The following is a 14,838-nucleotide window of genomic DNA, read 5'->3' as shown; positions in this document are numbered from 1 at the left end:
GCAACACTAACTGGAGTGGCTCTGTTAATATTAGACAAAATGTCCTCAAGAAATGGAATATCACCAAGGATAAATTAGGAGGACATTTCTAAAGACACAAGGGTCAATTAATCACAAAGACACATCAGTCTTCAATGTGTGCACACCTAATAACAGAACTCCAAAATGCATGAAGCAAAATTGATAGAACCAAATACAGAAATAGAAAAACTCATGATTCTGGTTGGAGAGTTCAACATTCCTCTCCAAGTAATTGTTAAAACAACTACAGAAAATTAGTGAGGATTTAGAAGATTTGGTTAATACTATCAACCGACTTCTCGTAACTGATATTTCTAAAACATTCCATTCAACAATCATAGAATATACATTCTTTTTAAGTGCTCATAAACAGAGATGCCTGTGTGGCTCAGTGGTTAAGCATCTGTCTTGGCTCAGGGCATTATCCTGGAGCCCTGGGATCCAGTCCTACATCGGGCTCCCCATAGGGAGCCTGCTTCTCCCTCTGCCTGTGTCTCTGCCTCTCTCTCTGTGTATCTCATGAATAAATAAATTTTAAAAATCTTGGGCAGCCCCGGTGGCGCAGCGGTTTAGCGCCGCCTGCAGCCCCGGGCATGATCCTGGAGACCCGGGATCGAGTCCCACATCAGGCTCTCTGCATGGAGCCTGCTTCTCCCTCTGCCTGTGTCTCTGCCTCTCTCTCTCTGTGTCTCTATGAATAAATAAATAAAATCTTTAAAAAAAAAAATTTTAAAAATCTTTACATGCTCATAAACATTCACCAAGATGGACCATATATGAGGTCATAAAACAAGCTTCAATTCATTTGGGTGAATTGAATCATGAAGAGTATTTTCTCTGAACTCATAGAATAAAACTAGAAATCGAGCAGCCCTGGTGGCACAGCAGTTTAGCGCCGCCTGCAGCCTGGGGTGTGATCCTGGAGACCCGGGATTGAGTCCCACGTCAGGCTTCCTGCATGGAGCCTGCTTCTCCCTCTGCCTGTGTCTCTGCCTCTCTCTCTCTCTCTCTCTCTCTCTGAATAAATAAATAAAATATTTAAAAAAAACGAATGAGGTTTAAAAAAAATTAAACTAGAAATCAATAACAAAAGGTATTTGGAAATACCATAATATTTAGAAATTGAATAACACACATCTAGATAATCCATGAATCAAAGAAGAAATCACAAGGGAAGTTAGAAAGTGTTTTGAGGGGCATCTGGGTGGCTCAATTGGTTAAGCATCTGCCTTCAGCACAAGTCATGATCCCGGAGTCCTGGGATTGAACCCTACATTGGGCTCCTTTCTCAGTGGGAGTCTGCTTCTCCCTCCACCCCTCCCCCTGCTCCTATGCTCTCTCACTCTGAAATAAATAAAGTCTTAAAAAAAAAAAAGAAAAAGAAACTGTTTTGAACCAAATGAAAATAAAAGTACAATATATTGAAATATATTGCTAATGTAGTACTTATGAGGAGATGTTCGGCTGTAAGTGCTTATATTAGAAAAGAAACAAGGTCTAAAATCAAGTTTCTAAACTCCCACCTTAAAAAATTTGAACAAGAACAAATTAAACTCAAAATGGAAATAATAAAGAGCAGAAGGAAGGAAAAGAAATCATAAAGGAGGGAAAGGAAATAACAAAGAGCAGAAAGGAAACACTAAAGAGCAGAAATCAATAAAACAGAAAATGGACAAACAATGGAGAAATCCAATAAAACCAAAAACAGGTTCTTTGAAGAGATGAATAAAATTGATAAACCTTTAAGCCTGATTAAGAAAATAAGAGAAAACCCAAATTACTGTCTGCAGGAATGAGAGAGGGTATAGCACCACAGAGCCAGTAGACATGAAAAAGTTAATCAATAAATATTATGGACAACTTTATATCAATAATTTTAACAATTAGATGAAATGGACAAATGCCTTGAAAGACACAAATTACTAAACCCAAGAAAAACAGAAAATTGGAATGGCCATAAATCACTTAATTAAAACAAAACAAAAGGTGCTTCCTTCAGAGAAAATGCCAGGCCCAGATGGCTCCACCAGTGAGTCCTATCAAACATTCAAGGAAGAAATGACACCACGTCATACAAACTCTTTCAGAAAACAGAGAAAGGGGGACATTCCCAACTCCTCTTTCAAGGTCTATTGATCCAAAACCAGACAAAGGAATTATAAGAAAATAATAAATATAGAAACAAAAATTCTTAGCAGAAGATGAGCAAATTTTATCATGACCGGGAATGCAAGGTTGGTTTAACGCTTGAATATTAACCAATGCAACTCATCATATTAACATATATGGTTCAACTTTTTTCATTGAGCGTCATGAAGTTCTTTGTATATGGTTTTTGGTAGCATGCTTGAAAAATCTTAAACTGTGTCCATATTTGAAATTAAACTTTTAAAAATGATTTTTAGCATCCTGTTAGAGACACCATGGTCGTTCAGCTTTTCTCCTGATCTGGACCGTAAGTTGCATTCTCCCGCTCTCATGCCAAGAACCACCCTGCACATCTGCTGCGTACCCACTGTGAGAAATGAAGCACTGTCATTTATTCCCTGTGAGGATTAAATGGGTTAATATAATGAAATACACAAAGAAGTGCATTTAAGTGTCTTTTGCCCCTTTATTAAATAAATATTTGTGTAAATGAATATTTATTAAATAAATCAATGGCTATTTAATCCTCACAATAGCCCAGAGACAGAGGGGTTATGATCCCACCCTGAAGATGAAAGAACCAAGGCTGAGGGAGGTTAGCTAGCTAAATGTGTGTGCACCCCCTGGGCAAAACTCCCAAACAGTGGGTGGTCAGAGAGAAAGATGCCATACGTTTTTGGATCCTTGGGAAACCAGCCCAAACTCTGGTGCCTCTGGGACAATTCCCCACAGTCCCTGGGGTCAAGTTTCATGCCCACAACCCAGGGAAGGGAAGGCCCCTCCCCATGGAATCCACTCTGCTTCCTACCTTGACCGACTCAGGGCTTGTGACGATGACCGAGGTTTTGTGGAAGACGTTGACCCGCACAACGGGGCCATACTTCTTAGCCCTGGAAACCAGAATGACCCAAAGGAAGTTGTCAGCTATGGGAGAGGTGACTATCATCCTCACTACCCAGCAGGAGGATCAGGGTGTCCCATCCCAGGAGGGGCTTGACATGGTCTCTCTGCTGGGTCACACCCCCCACTGGTCTCAGTTCCCACATCCATAGAAGTAGGGTTGCTACACTCCTCCTTTGCTGGGAACCAAGCGATATCGTGCCTTCGAAAATGCTTTTGCAAGTGTAAAGCACCATTGTCTACACTGACTATGACCGAGTCACACACCCCACCCAGCTCACAGATGAAGAAACTGAGGCTCAGAGTTTCTCATGGCCGGTCTCAGGTCACACCGCTGGTGAAAGGCAGAGTCAGCTGCTTTCTGAACCAGCCTCTCCTACCTCTCCACTCAGGGGAGGAACTTTGGGGGTGGGAGTGACCTGTCCCGAGCGGGGGGAAGTGTGTACGCTGACCGGGGGGGGGGGGGGGGGGGGGGGGGGTGAGGCATGAGGGCCCTGGGCTGGAGTAAGGGCAACAAACGACAATCAGGACCCACCAATCCAAAAACACATCTTGGAGCACGCGGCCACAAACCTCATCCTTTTTCCAGAAGTAGGGGAGGTGTCCTAGAAGGAAACTAGAAGAAACAGGAAACGTTAAGATCACCAGAAGTCACCATTAAAGAGTGCTCCCTCCCCCCGCAGGACTCCGGGAGGTCGGCGTCATTAGGCCCACTTCGCAGATGGGAGGACTGAGGCCCAAGGAGTTGTGGCACTGGCTCCGGGGCACCTGGCGGTTGGAATGCAGGCAGGATGCAAACCCAGGTCTGGCCAGCTCCAGAGCTTTCCATAGAGGGGAGATGGAGAAGGATGAAACCATCTCCCTGGTGCAGAGGCCAGGGGCTGGCACATCCAAAGTGAACAATGGTATTGTGTGCAATTACCTTGACACATCCACGGAACACTCACTACATGCTGGGCACCATTCCACCCCTCTTTCCACCTGAGCCGCCCCCACCACCTGGAGGAAGGTAGTTTGTTAGCCACAGGCAGGGGAGCTGCAGCCAGAGAGGTGGTCATCAGCCCACCATGGCACGGCTAGGACGGGGTCACCCCAAGGTCCTTCTCACCCAGGGATTGTTTAGTCATGCTCAGTCTGCAGTGCAGATGTGTAAGTCTGGTGTGATCACCACAATGTGAACAAGTCTGTCTGGTGTCACCTTGTGGCACATTTTTAAGGTGTTTCCTATCTCCCGTGTGACTTATTCCAGACAAGCTCACTTACTACACCATCTAGAGTGAGTTTTCTGGGTCAGAGACCTCACCTTTCCTGGAGGGAGATAGAGAGCAAATAAACAAATAAGTAAGTAAGTATGAAGTCGGAGAGTGATGGGAGAAAAATCAGGGGGTTAGGTAATCAGAGGTGGAGATAGGACGGGGGTTGTTATTTTCTGCAGGCGGGTCAGGAAATGTCCCTCTAAGAAGGTAACATTTGGGCTGTAATAAGTGAGAGACTTGGCTGCCCAGGTATGTAGGGGAAGAGCATTCCAGGCAAAGGGAAGAGCAGGTGCCAAGGTCCTGAGGTAGGAGTGTGCTTGGTAAGTTTGAAGAACAGGGAGAAGGTGTTGAGGCTGGAGAGGAGTGTTTGAGGGCGATGTGGCACGGGATGGGGTCCTCAAGGTAGGGGGCAGATCACCAACAGCCTTGTGCACTGTTGTTGAAACTTTTGCTTTGACCTTGAAATGGGGGCCACTGGAGGGTTTTGAGTGGAGCAGAGACAGGGTCTGACGGGTTTCTAAGGGCTCATCTCACGGCTGCTGTGCTGAGAGTATATGGGGCGGGTGGGGGCAGGAATGGAGGCAGGGACACCAGTGAGGGGCTGTGAGAGGGGACAGGGCTCAGACCCGTGCAGGCGAGAACCCGGTTTCCAGTGCGTGTTGTCGGAGGAGCCAAGCGGACTTGCTGTGGGTGTGGGTGTGAGAGCGCTGTCAGGCTGAGCCAAGTCTCCTGGCCTGAGCATTACAAGGATGGATGGGGCTGCCACTTACTAAGGCGAGGAGGCCTGAGAAGGAGCTGGTGGGGGGCAGCAGGCCCCATCATGCCCTTGTCCGTGCGGGCAGGTGGGGTTTTGAGGGCCAGCACTGAGGCTCTGCCTGCAGGAAGGGGGGGCCTGAAGTTCCAGCTTGCCACCCCCCTCCCCAGCAGCCTCCACAGATGACCCTGCGACCTCCACCTGGGTGGGGTCAGCTCCCAGAGCTCCCCGGGGAGGGGGGGTTTGCACCTCTGTTGCTCCCAGAGGTAACCTGCTCTACTGGCTTTCTGACCTGCCAGGCTAGAGATGTGAACAGGACAGTCCTCAGCAGAGAGGCGGCACTCACAGCCCAGCAACTGGATTAGACCACAAGGGGGGGCGAGTGTAGACAGAGAAGAGACCCCAGGACTGAGTCAGGCGGTCAGGCAGCAAAGGGACCACCGGCCAGGGAGACTGAGCCGGAGCCGCTGGGGAGGCCCAAGGAGAGCCAGGGGTGTGGAGTGGGGAGCCTACGGAGAGAGCGGGACAGGGGAGGGGCTGGCACTACCCCAGGCTGCCCTGGGCCCGGGCAAGAGCAGGACGGAAGCGCTACCCTGGGCGCAGCTCCCGGGAGGTCACTCGGCCAAAGCAGGGTGGGCAGAGAGGTGGGTGCCAGAGCCCCAGGGGGTGGCAGGCCCAAGAGAGGGAAGGAAGGATGGGGCCCAAAGATAGACAGGCTTGGGGTGGGTGCTGAGGGGGTGCAGAGACAGGGGGTGGCATTTGGAGGGAATGGGAAGGGAAGAGATGGATTTTTTTGTGTGTGTTTTTTTTGTTGTTTTTGTTTTACAACATGTTATATAAAAATCAGAATGATGCAGGAGACAAGGAAAACTGATGGCACAGGAGGGGGGCCTGGCTGGGGCCAGGGTTGCTGAACCGAGGGGACGGCTCCCCGTGGCCAGAAGCACTGAGGTCCCCGTGGGAAGGGCGCGTGGGCCCTGGGAAGGGATGGGGGTAGCTGGCGGTGGCGGCACAGCCCTGGAAGGAAGTTCTCTCAGGCTGCTCCATTTACTCAGGGAAGTAGGAGGCAAGAAGAAAGGCTGGGAGTGGGGATCGAGGGGGAGGTGGCAGGAACTGAAGAGAAGCAAGAAACACTTCAAGAGTGGGCGGCAAATGCACGAGGAAGGAAGTGCAGGGCGGCTGCCGGGCAGCTGAAGCCCACGGGGGTGAGCGGCCCTGAACTTCCGCTGCTCCACCAGTCCCACACGACTGGCTGTATTTCCAGAATAATCTGGTATCCAGGGTCACTCCCTACAGCTGCCCGTTTGGGGAGAATGTTCTTTTGGGGACCACCTGAGTGAGAACAGGATCTAGGCGTTCCTCACTGTCCCAGGCCTGTCTGGGAGCCTCCGCCGTAAGCACGGGGGCCCACGGCCACCTGGGGGAGAAGGTGAGTGACACCCCAAGAGGGCCAAGGGGACAGAGGAGTGTGGGGTCCCACTGCCGGGCACGGATGGAAACTAAAACCTCTTCCCTCCGACCCCTGCAGGGGGCGCTGGGGAGCCAAAGGCAGGGCAGGAAGACCAGGTGTTGGAAATAGGTAAGGGATGCAGAATTCCCAGGAGGTGGAACCTGGGATGGGGCTGGGGGCGGACAGAGGCAGGCCCCTGCTGGCAGGCTGAGCATGACAGGGCTGCCCCCGGGAGACAGAGGCGGGTGAGAATCCTCCGCCCTGCCGGGTCCGTGGCACATGCAGTTTCCCATAACACTGTGGTTGGCACAGCGGCAATCCAAGGTTTCCTGAGGGCAAAGTCTTGGATCGTAAAGAAGCAGAGGTCACCTGGAGGGTCCACTGTGAGGCCAGCCCCAAGGATGAAGGGAGCCCACACAGTGGCTGGGGGGGGGACACCTCCAGGAGTGAGGGTGAGTGGCCATGACTGTGCCCCATGCCAGTGGGAGGGGTGGTGAGTGCTCAGCTGGGCACCCAAGGTTGGGTGCGCCACCCAACAGAGCCAGTAAGGGGTGGGGTCTCCACCATCGCCAGGAGCCAAAGGGCCATTTGTTGAACGGGCCCCACCTGGGGCAGTTTGGCAAGTGGGAACGGGAGTAGGGAACCAGTGCCACCCAAGAGTCGCACTTGAAAAACTTATTCTGCAATAAATAAAAACTGGAAGAGAGAGACGCTCTCTTGACAACTTTCTGTTGTCAAGTTTACATTCATCCCACGCTGCCAGGAGAGTGGGGGCTGATGAGGAAGCTGAGAGCAGTGACAGGGAAATGAAGAAATCACAAGTGTTTGTGTGGGACCCAAAGGTGGGGTCTGAGTTTTCAGCCGCTACACGGATGGTTGCAGTAGGATGTTGTGTGTGGGGAACTCCAGGAGGGTATCCTGGAGGAGAGGGCATCCTGGTGACACCTGCTGGATAAGGAGGAAGATGGGTAGGGGTGGGGAGAGCACAGCAGCTGCTCCTTGTAAGGCAGAGGGATCCTTGCCTGAAAGTTGGCAAAGCCTGGAAGCAACCAAGGGGCAAACGTTACTACCAGAGACCCGATATGTACACTTCTTGCCAACCATGGTGTTGCCAATCACGGTTTGAGGATCCAGGCTTTGGATACCAAAGCATGAGCTAGAAGAGGCTCCAGAACTTTCATTTAGCACAGGTTTATATGTGACCACCAAACAACTGTTAATCCCAAATCTTTTTGCATATGCATCGTTCAGTTCACCTCCTTAGAATAAAGAGCCCAACTATAATTACGTTTAATTATATAATTAGTATTATATAATTAACCTCCTCCCATTCTCCCACCCACCCACACGCACCTGTAGGTCACACGTCGCTTCTGCAGTGTAGGACTCAGGGGAGAAATCGGGCATAAGAGGGAAGAAATACAGACACATACTACTACAAGGATGAACCTTGAAATCATGATGCTGAGTGAAAAAAGCCAGCCACAAAAAGGCCACAGATTGTATGATTCCATTTATGTGTAACATCCAGACAAATCTAGAAAACAGATTAGTGGTTGCCTAGGGCTGGGGGGTGAGGGGTGGGGGGGGGAGGTGAGGCGTGACAACTAACGGGTGCTGGGTTTCTGTTTGGGGGATGAAAATGTTCTGGAACCAGTGGTTAAGAATGATATACTCTGTCACTATACTAAAAAGTACTCATTGGACCCTTTAAGAGGGTAAATTTTATGGCATAATTTCATTTTAAAAATGCAATTTAAAAAAATGATAAAGGCGAGGGGCAGAAAGGGGCTTGATTTAAGGTTCTGCCTTCTTGAGACAAAGAGACTTAGACCAGATCTGCAGTGCTTGAAGCACTTGGGTTTACGAGAAGACCAAGTCACGGTGAGACCTAGCCGAACAAGCACAAAGCTCATTCAATCCCAAGCTGTCGATGGCTGGTTTGCAAAGTTGGAAGGGTGACAGTGTACCTAACAGAACTGGTAGGCGACTTCCACCATCCACTTTGAATCACTGTTTATCGAGTATCTACTATGCCTGTACCAGCTGCTGCCGCTGCTGTGCCAGATGTCAGGGACAAAGCAGTGAACAAGACAGACACAGGCCTATGGGAGAGACAGACACTTAACAAAAGGTTGCACAAATAATTACCCAACTCTTACAATGACATAGAGTTCACAAAATGAACATGATATATTCGGGCACGGAAGCAGGTGGGAACCTCCCTGAGGAGTTAGCATGGAAGCCTCGCCTGGAAGGTGAGGGGAAGAACCATCTAGGTGGCATGGAAGACAGAGCTGCTAAGCATGGGGAAAGGAAGACCCCAAGGTGGGCGAGGGCACCTGGGAAGACAGAGGGCCAGCAGGGGGGAACAATCGCCTCCCTGTATCACCAGCCACAGAGATCTTTCCCAAAACCACCAAACAGGGATTCAGGCTTCCGATGCCAGGTCATCTGGCTTGTGCTGGAGGTGGGCACCTTCCAGAAGGTTCATGTCCTGAGGTTTTAAAAAGCGTGTCTACTACCATTGTTTATTCATTCATTCAACAAATATTTATTGAGCGTCTGCAATGTGCCAGGTGCTGGGGATACACGAGCGAACACACAGCATCCCTGCCCTCCCGGGGCTCACATTCTAAAGGGGGAGACAGACACAGTCAACAAGTGAACAGACAGTCAACAAGTGAACAGAAGGTAACTTCAGGGGTGATGGCCCCTTAAGGAGTTGCGGGCTAGGTGGGCTTTACACAGGGTGGACAGGGAAGAGCACGACCCTGGAGCTGCAGGAGGGGGATTGCAGTGAGCAAGCAAGGGAGGGGGGTGATGAGAACAGTACAGAGTGGGGTTCTGAGAACTCAGCAGGGGCCTTGCTGGCCACAGAACGGACTTAATCTAGAATTTAGATTTCCTTCTCAAGTGATGGAAAGCTTTTGGAGCAGAGAAATGACACATTTGATTTAAGCTTCAGAAAGGTCATTTGATTTAAGCTTCAGAAAGGTAAGCTTCTGGTTGGGGGGTGGGGGAGGCAACGCTAGGTGGGGGTAGGGGACAAGGATGGATGGAAGTGCTAAGCAGAAGACAAAAAGGGTACATATACCAGGACAGAAATACAAAGGGGAATGTGACCAAAGGAAAGTGTGTTCCGATCCAGGTGGAGTGACCCCGTTCCAAGTCCCAAAGTTAAGAGCGCCCACTTCAGAGCCAAGGCGGACCCCGGGCTGAAATCTAGGCTTACCGACTGTGTGACCTTGGGCAGGTGACTTTGCCTCTGCGCGCCTCAGTCTCCTCGTCTGAACGATGGGGTAACAATAGCGCCTACCTAACAGGGCTGTCGCTGCCATCACGTTTGTGGGGCCCAGCAGAGCGCGGTGGGCGCCGAGCAGCTGCTGCGGCTGTGAGTAATTTGTTACTAAGAATAGTTAGCGCCCCTCTCCCGGCCGCCGCCTCCCAGCGGCCACGCGCAACCGCGAGGCTGGACCCCCGGCCCCACGCCGGCTTGGACGCGCCCCCCGGCCCCCTCTCGAGCGCCCCATCCAGGCCCCCGCCCCCACCCCCCGCTCACCTGGGCCGCGGCGGCCCGGGGATGTGCTCGTAGCGGCTGCGAGCGCGGTGCACGAAGGTGCAGCAGAGGCCGAAGGCGACCAGGACGGCGCTGCCGAGCAGCAGCAGCAGCCCGGGGCTCATGGCTCCCGGGCAGGCCAGGCCAGGGTCGGGGCCGGGCACCGAGGGGGCGGGAGGCCGGAGCCGACTCAGCTGTCAGCGCCGCGCGCCGCCTCGGCCCCAGGCCCGGCGCGACCCAGCACCGCCCACTCCCGCTCGGCTCCGCCCCCGCCGGCCCGACCCCGCCCAGGGCGCTCCGGCCCCGCCAACCGCGTCTCCGCCTCCGCCTCCAGCTCCCGGGCCCCGCCCCCGGCCCCGCCCCCGGCCCCGCCCCGCTCCGGCCCAGGCCCCGCCCAGAGCACGGGATTTCCGCCAATCACGACGCCGCTTCTGGCTCAGACCCCCGGGCCCCGCCCTCTCCCCGCCTCCCCAGGCCCCGCCTCCCTAGGCCCCGCCCCCGGCCCCTCCAGCTCCGTTCCCACGGCGGCTCCGCCCAGAACGCGTTGTCCTTGGCAACCCCGATTCCTCCGCGCTTCCTGCCCCGGCGGCGGTGTTGGGTCCCGCTGGCTGGTTCCGCTCTCTCGGGCGCCTGCAAATAACGGCTCTCTCCGGTGCTAGGCCCCTTCCCGGGAACCCCATCCCAGCCTCCAGGCCTCCGACTGTTCCCACACCCTCTCTCGAACCCCCAACCCCCAAAGCTCGTGCCCCCTGCCTGGCCGGTCCCCGCGGCGCCCACGGGGCAGGTGGCGAGGACCCCGGGGACGCAGGGAGGTGGTGTCTGCAAATGAGGAGCGCACAGCTGGACCAGGGTCTGCCCTCCCGGCGTCTGGGCGCCTCCAGAACCTCCCAGACCCAGGAACAGCCGGGTCGGAGGCGTCGACCCAGGTCCAAAGGAGCCGCAGGTGGGGCCCGTGCAAATCTGGGTGCGCAAGGTGGCCCTGGAGGGAAGGCGACACATGTGCCCGCGGGGACCATAGGGTATCTGTGAAGTACTAGCCGAGCCTTCCGTTTATGTAACCCGCTTCTCCCCACCCGTCCGGGTGTGACAGAGCAAGCCCAGCTCTGCACTCCCAGTTCTCACCCCTCCACTGGGGAGGCCACCCAGACTGGGAGCAGCGGATGGGAAGGGCCGAGTGTGCACACTCCTGGTACCGGTAAAGCTCCAACGGGCTGGGAAGGAGGCGCCCAAAGACTGAGGCTGCCGGGTGCCTGGGAAGGGGACATGCCCCTACCCCATTCGTGGGCCGGTCCCGGAGAGGTTTGGGGGGCTGGGAAACAGAGGTCTGTGTACCTCTTTCCCCAAGGCAGCCAGGGACGATCCTCCCGTCAGGGCCATGACTGTGAGGGTTCTGTGCCCTGCAGGGTGATGGGGAGCACCACGCTTTAGCAGCTGGACCTAGGGACGCCTGGGTGGCTCAGTGGTGGAGCGTCTGCCTTTGGCTCAGGGCGTGATCCGGGGTCCCTCATGGGGCTCCCCGCTTGGAGCCTGCTTCTCCCTCTGCCTGTGTCTGTGCCTCTCTCTGTGTCGCTCATGAATAAATAAAATCTTAAAACAACAACAAAAGCTGGACCCAGAGAATTTCTGTCCCTGGACCCCCACAACCCGGGTGTCCATCCTTCCCACCCAGCCCACCCACCTCAGGGAGCTGGACACCACTAGTCTGGGGCTCAGAGGCATTGGCTTGCCGTGGTGCCTGCCCCCATGTGGCGGTAAGAAGCAGCCACTGGCTGGCCCTGCTTAGAGAGGGTGGGTGGGGGTGGGCAGGTTAGAGAGCCCCTGCTGGGCTGTGAAAGCTCCAGGAGCTGGGGGCAATCTGGACGGAGGACCCCCAACCATTGTTTTTTTGAGGACAGGGCCAGATCCTAAACTGCTCTGGGCACAGGCTGGGGTCTCACACGAGGCGGGCATGGGGAAGCCTCAGGGTACTTCCGTGAGCCTGAGCCTGTCCAACTAGAGCGAAGTTGAGGAATGGGCCTTAACATTCTCTGGTGCATCACTCAACACCGGTAACCTCTAGCTCAATGCGACCATGGCCCCACTGGCATTTCTGCCCACAGGACACCCCTGTCGCTGACTGGGGCGAGTCAACAGTATCTCCTCCTCATGTATCAAGTCTACTGCTGTCCCACTGCCACCTCATCTGATTCTCCAGCTCTCCTGTGATCAGGTGGGGAGTGATGAGAGAGAGGGCACCCCAAGGCTGGGGTGGGTCTCCGCGCCCTTCGCCTGGGCAGGCAGCACTACAAGCCGCCAGCAGAGGGAGCTGCCTGGAAGCACGTGGCCAACCACCTGGCCCTTCGCAGGAAAGGTCTAGACTCCAGGGTCCTCAATGTGGTAGCCACTGGCCACAGGTGCCAGTCCAGCCACTTGAAACATGGCTAGTCCAAGCTGAGATGTTGTGTGTGTGTAGAACAGACACTGGATTACACTAATTGGATATAAAAAATGTTTTTAAAATCTCATTAATGTCTGTATATTAACTGATAAAATGATAATTGTCAAATATGCTGGGTTAAAGAAAATATCTTATTAAAATTCATTTCACCCTGATTTCGTGTTACATTTTTAGCACGGCTACTAGAGAATTTAAAGTGACTGATGTGGCTCTGATGATCGGACGGCACTAGTTGGGAGTGGTTCTCAAAGTGTGGCCCCTAGGTCGACAGCATTAGCATCACTCGGTGTCACAATGCAAATTCTCAGCCCCGCTGAGATCTACTGAGTCAAAAACTCTGATAGGCCCCCAGCGACTGGTATGTGAACCAGCCCTACGAGTGTTTCTGCTCAAGTTTGGAAACACCGGGCAAGACGTGGTCCCCCAGCAGGAATCGCTGAGCGGGATCGCGGGCTCTGAAGGCTTCCCGCTCTGAAGGCAGGCTCTGGAGTAGCTGCCCTCGCTTGAGTGGTGCAAAGCTGCCTCCCATCGGAATGTGGGACCAAGGCCCCGGCCTGGGTCCGGCTTGTTGGAGGCGTTCAGGTAAACAGGGGATAAACGAGGCCCCGTCGGTGACCCGGAGTGTCATTACCCGAGGCTGACACCATGGATGCAGTCCTGGGTGCTACGCCACACCTGGGACATCCCTGCCCCATTTGGGCTCCAAGGATTCAAAAACTGAGCTGTGTGACACCGGGTGGAGGCGGCCCCTCTCTGGGCCAGGTTCTGAGAGACCACTCTAACTGCTGACTGGAAGCCTGATTAGAGCGGAAGATGGCAGAGGTTGACGGGGAGCAGAGGGAGCCTTGGCCAGGGTCACCCCTATCTCCAGAAACCCTGGAGGGCTCTGAGGCAGGATCAGAGTCCCAGGGGACAGAGTCACTTGTGGATGCTCCCTCGGCAGCCAGCTGTAGGTAGTGGAGTGAAAGGAGCACTGGACGGCAAGTCTGAAGCCGGCTCTGCCTCTTTCTAGGCTTGTGTCCCCATCTGCACAATGACAGGGGCCTATGGGAATTGGGGCCGACACTGAATTCAATGCTCTTTAGGCAGCGGTGTGATGGCCCAAAGCTGGGTCTCCAGAGCCCTACTGCCTGGTTTCAAATATTGGCTACACGACGTTTGGCAAGTAAGGAAGCTTCTCCGGGCCTCAGTTTGCACATCTGTACAATGAAGGGTGAGCATCATAGCTGCCTCCTACAGGTTAACAGGAGGATTGAGTGAGTGAATACTAAGTAAAACTTTTAGGACTGTGCCTAGCACATAGTAAGTGCTCAGCAAACGTCAGCTATCCTCCCTTGTTACTGCTGAAGGGGCAGTGAGTCTGTGTCAGCCTCCTCGTCAGGAGTCAGGCTGAAGCCTAAGCCTTGTTTGGAGCTGAGGGGTCAGGAGGACTGAAGGGAAGAGCACCCCACCCAAGGGCCTCGCTGAGGGCTGGACCACTCCACCACGTGGGGGAAGATACTAGAGGCCCTGCTGGTGGCTCCAGGCCATCACTGCTGAGGAGCAGTGGGAGATGCACACCCCCCCATCACTTATGCCCCACTTCCCAGGCCACACCTGATGGCATCTTGGCTCTCAGGCCCTGACATGAAGGGAGAAAGATCAACAGGGTGAGGAAGGGCAGGGAAGGGCATGGAGGAGCCCCAGGAAGAGGCTCTACAACCCCCCAACACCACTGTTCGGGGCCCAGGAGGACCAACAGCTCTGGTCGCCCCACTGGGTAGGGCCAGGGTGCCGCCCTGCTCTGGAGGGCCACCCACCTTCCCTGGGCTCTAGTCTCTGCTCAGCCCCATCTGGGACAGGCCCAGGACACTCCGCCTCCCCAGGCTCGTTTCTCCATGTGCGCGGTGGGGAGTTGGGCCCTCGCAGCTGGCACTGTTCGGAATTTCCCTGCATCTGAATTTCCCTGCATCTGGAGGAGATGCCCGTCGGCTACCGCTGGGCAATGGGACGAGGCAGGGGCCTCCAGCAGGTGCTTCCTGGCCAGGCTGGCAGCCCACAGTGGGCAGGAGCCCGGTGTGGTGGGGGGGACCCCTGGGCCAAGCCGCATCTTGCTGCTGGCCTAGCGCACGTGGACCAGGTAGTTCAAGAGTTAGGATGCCAGCAGGTGTGAGCTAGGCTGTGTGTGCTCTTCTCCCCTCTCTGGCTGTGCCCCTCAGTTTCTCTGCCCATAAAAGGAGCAGAAGAGGGCTTTTCAAAGGCTTAAGTGAGTTCACACATGCTGTACTGTCCTTACCACGGTGTCCTGCACACAGGCCACGCTCAGCGGCAGGG

At 54.2% G+C, this 14,838-nt stretch overlaps 1 protein-coding gene and 1 long non-coding RNA gene across 4 annotated transcripts in view; one reads left to right on the top strand and one right to left on the bottom strand.

Moving 5' to 3' along the window:
* The window catches only part of CYP46A1 (cytochrome P450 family 46 subfamily A member 1), a 28,898-nt gene extending 18,579 nt beyond the window's left edge, over positions 1 to 10,319 (bottom strand). The window contains exons 1-3 of one of the 2 annotated variants that reach the window (XM_038545701.1): positions 10,092 to 10,319; positions 3,605 to 3,685; positions 2,978 to 3,059 (exon numbers count right to left, since the gene is read on the bottom strand). In XM_038545701.1, the coding sequence (XP_038401629.1) occupies positions 2,978 to 3,059; positions 3,605 to 3,685; positions 10,092 to 10,213 (285 nt within the window). In that variant the 5' untranslated portion in view covers positions 10,214 to 10,319. Of the gene's footprint in view, positions 1 to 2,977; positions 3,060 to 3,604; positions 3,686 to 9,764; positions 9,961 to 10,091 lie in introns of those variants that run through there. The other variant, XM_038545702.1, reaches the window with a different exon arrangement.
* On the top strand, positions 9,097 to 12,666 carry LOC119872926. Of its 2 annotated transcripts, none has more exons than XR_005363765.1 (3): positions 9,097 to 9,223; positions 9,681 to 9,923; positions 12,188 to 12,666. It is a non-coding gene; the product is annotated as an uncharacterized LOC119872926 (long non-coding RNA). The 2 variants fall into 2 exon arrangements; XR_005363766.1 differs by lacking the exon at positions 9,097 to 9,223 and adding an exon at positions 9,409 to 9,526.
* The last annotated feature ends 2,172 nt before the right edge of the window (positions 12,667 to 14,838 follow it).

Source organism: Canis lupus, chromosome 8 (genome assembly GCF_011100685.1).
Source record: "Canis lupus familiaris isolate Mischka breed German Shepherd chromosome 8, alternate assembly UU_Cfam_GSD_1.0, whole genome shotgun sequence".
Taxonomy (NCBI): domain Eukaryota; kingdom Metazoa; phylum Chordata; class Mammalia; order Carnivora; family Canidae; genus Canis; species Canis lupus.
Note: the sequence above shows the minus strand (reverse complement) of the source record. Positions and strands in the feature narration are given on the sequence as shown.